The 1394-nt window shown below is 49.0% G+C and overlaps 1 protein-coding gene across 1 annotated transcript in view; it reads right to left on the bottom strand.

Annotated features, from left to right (window-relative positions):
* The window catches only part of TRNAU1AP (tRNA selenocysteine 1 associated protein 1), a 44429-nt gene that overhangs the window by 32508 nt on the left and 10527 nt on the right, over nucleotides 1–1394 (bottom strand). The window contains exon 5 of the mRNA XM_011981733.1: nucleotides 606–737. Coding sequence (XP_011837123.1) covers nucleotides 606–737 — 132 coding nt within the window. The remainder of the gene's footprint in view (nucleotides 1–605; nucleotides 738–1394) is intronic.

Genomic DNA, 1394 nt, shown 5'->3' with positions numbered 1-1394 from the left:
CGATCTCGGCTCACTGCAAGCTCCGCCTCCCGGGTTCACGCCATTCTCCTGCCTCAGCCTCCCGAGTAGCTGGGACTACAGGCGCCTGCCACCTCGCCCGGCTAGTTTTTTTGTATTTTTTTAGTAGAGACGGGGTTTCACCGTGTTAGTCAGGATGGTCTCGATCTCCTAACCTCATGATCCGCCCGTCTCGGCCTCCCAAAGTGCTGGGATTACAGGTTTGAGCCACCGCGCCCGGCAGTGGAACACTTCTAACTACACTGAAAGGCTCAGTAATAATAACAAGCAAAACAGCAAACACCTATAAAGCATTTCAAATGTTGACTTATTTATATTATATCCTTTAATCCTTACATCAACCCTACCAGCAGCTATTATTAATCAGTTCCATTTTACAGATGGGACTGTAAGGGTCATGGAGCCTCAATTCTACCATACTGGCATTCTCCCTCACCAGTATTGGAAATGGGATTCGAACCAGGCAGTTTGGCTCCAAAGCTTGTGGTCTTAACCGCCGTGCTGCATGGCTTTTCTAAAACATCTCCACTCAGGAGAGAAATGCTGAAACTAACACAGTTAAGCATCAGTAACAGGTAAGGCCTTACTTAGACACGCCTGTCTGGTCCAAAACCACCTTGCCTCCCCGACAGGAGGGGTAGACTTTGACGAAGAATTCATACAGCATGCCATCATCCACGTCTGGGGTCAGGTCCCCCACAAAGAGGGAATACTCAGGGCTGAGGAGAAAGAGCGAGAAGATTCAGAGGCAAAGACCAAAACCCCTGCTCTGAAGAGCTCTGTTGCATATTCCAGGTAAACCTCTCCCAGGCCCCTTAAGGAACACATTTGATACGTCTACTGAATCAGGCCCTACTTTGTTTCATTAGAGCAGTTCTGGCAGAAGAGTTATAGAAATAGTCCCTGCCCCAAATCCCTCACCCACTCCACAGAACTTGTCTGACTTCAAGTATTACGTGAGTGCAGCCACCGTGTCCAGCTGACCTTTGTTATTATCTTATTTCAATTATCTTATTTCAAGTATGATACATATTCCTTATATAATAAGAATACACAAGGCCGCGCGCAGCAGCTCACGCCTGTAATCCTAGCACTTTGGGAGACCAAGGCAGGTGTATCACAAGGTCAGGAGTTCAAAACCAGCCTGGCCAAGATGGTGAAACCCCCGTCTCTAGTAAAAATACAAAAATTAGCTGGGCGCAGTGGCAGGCGCCTGTAATCCCAGTTACTCGGGATTCCCAGTGGCAGGCGCCTGTAATCCCAGTTACTGGGCGCTGAGGCAGGAGAATTGCTTGAACCTGGGCGGCAGAGGTTGCAGTGAGCCAAGATTGTGCCACTGCACTCCAGCCTGGGCGACAGAGTGAGACTCCATCTCA

The sequence above is a fragment of the Mandrillus leucophaeus genome, unplaced genomic scaffold (genome assembly GCF_000951045.1).
Source record: "Mandrillus leucophaeus isolate KB7577 unplaced genomic scaffold, Mleu.le_1.0 Scaffold23, whole genome shotgun sequence".
In the NCBI taxonomy this organism is placed as follows: Eukaryota; Metazoa; Chordata; class Mammalia; order Primates; family Cercopithecidae; genus Mandrillus; species Mandrillus leucophaeus.
Note: the sequence above shows the minus strand (reverse complement) of the source record. Positions and strands in the feature narration are given on the sequence as shown.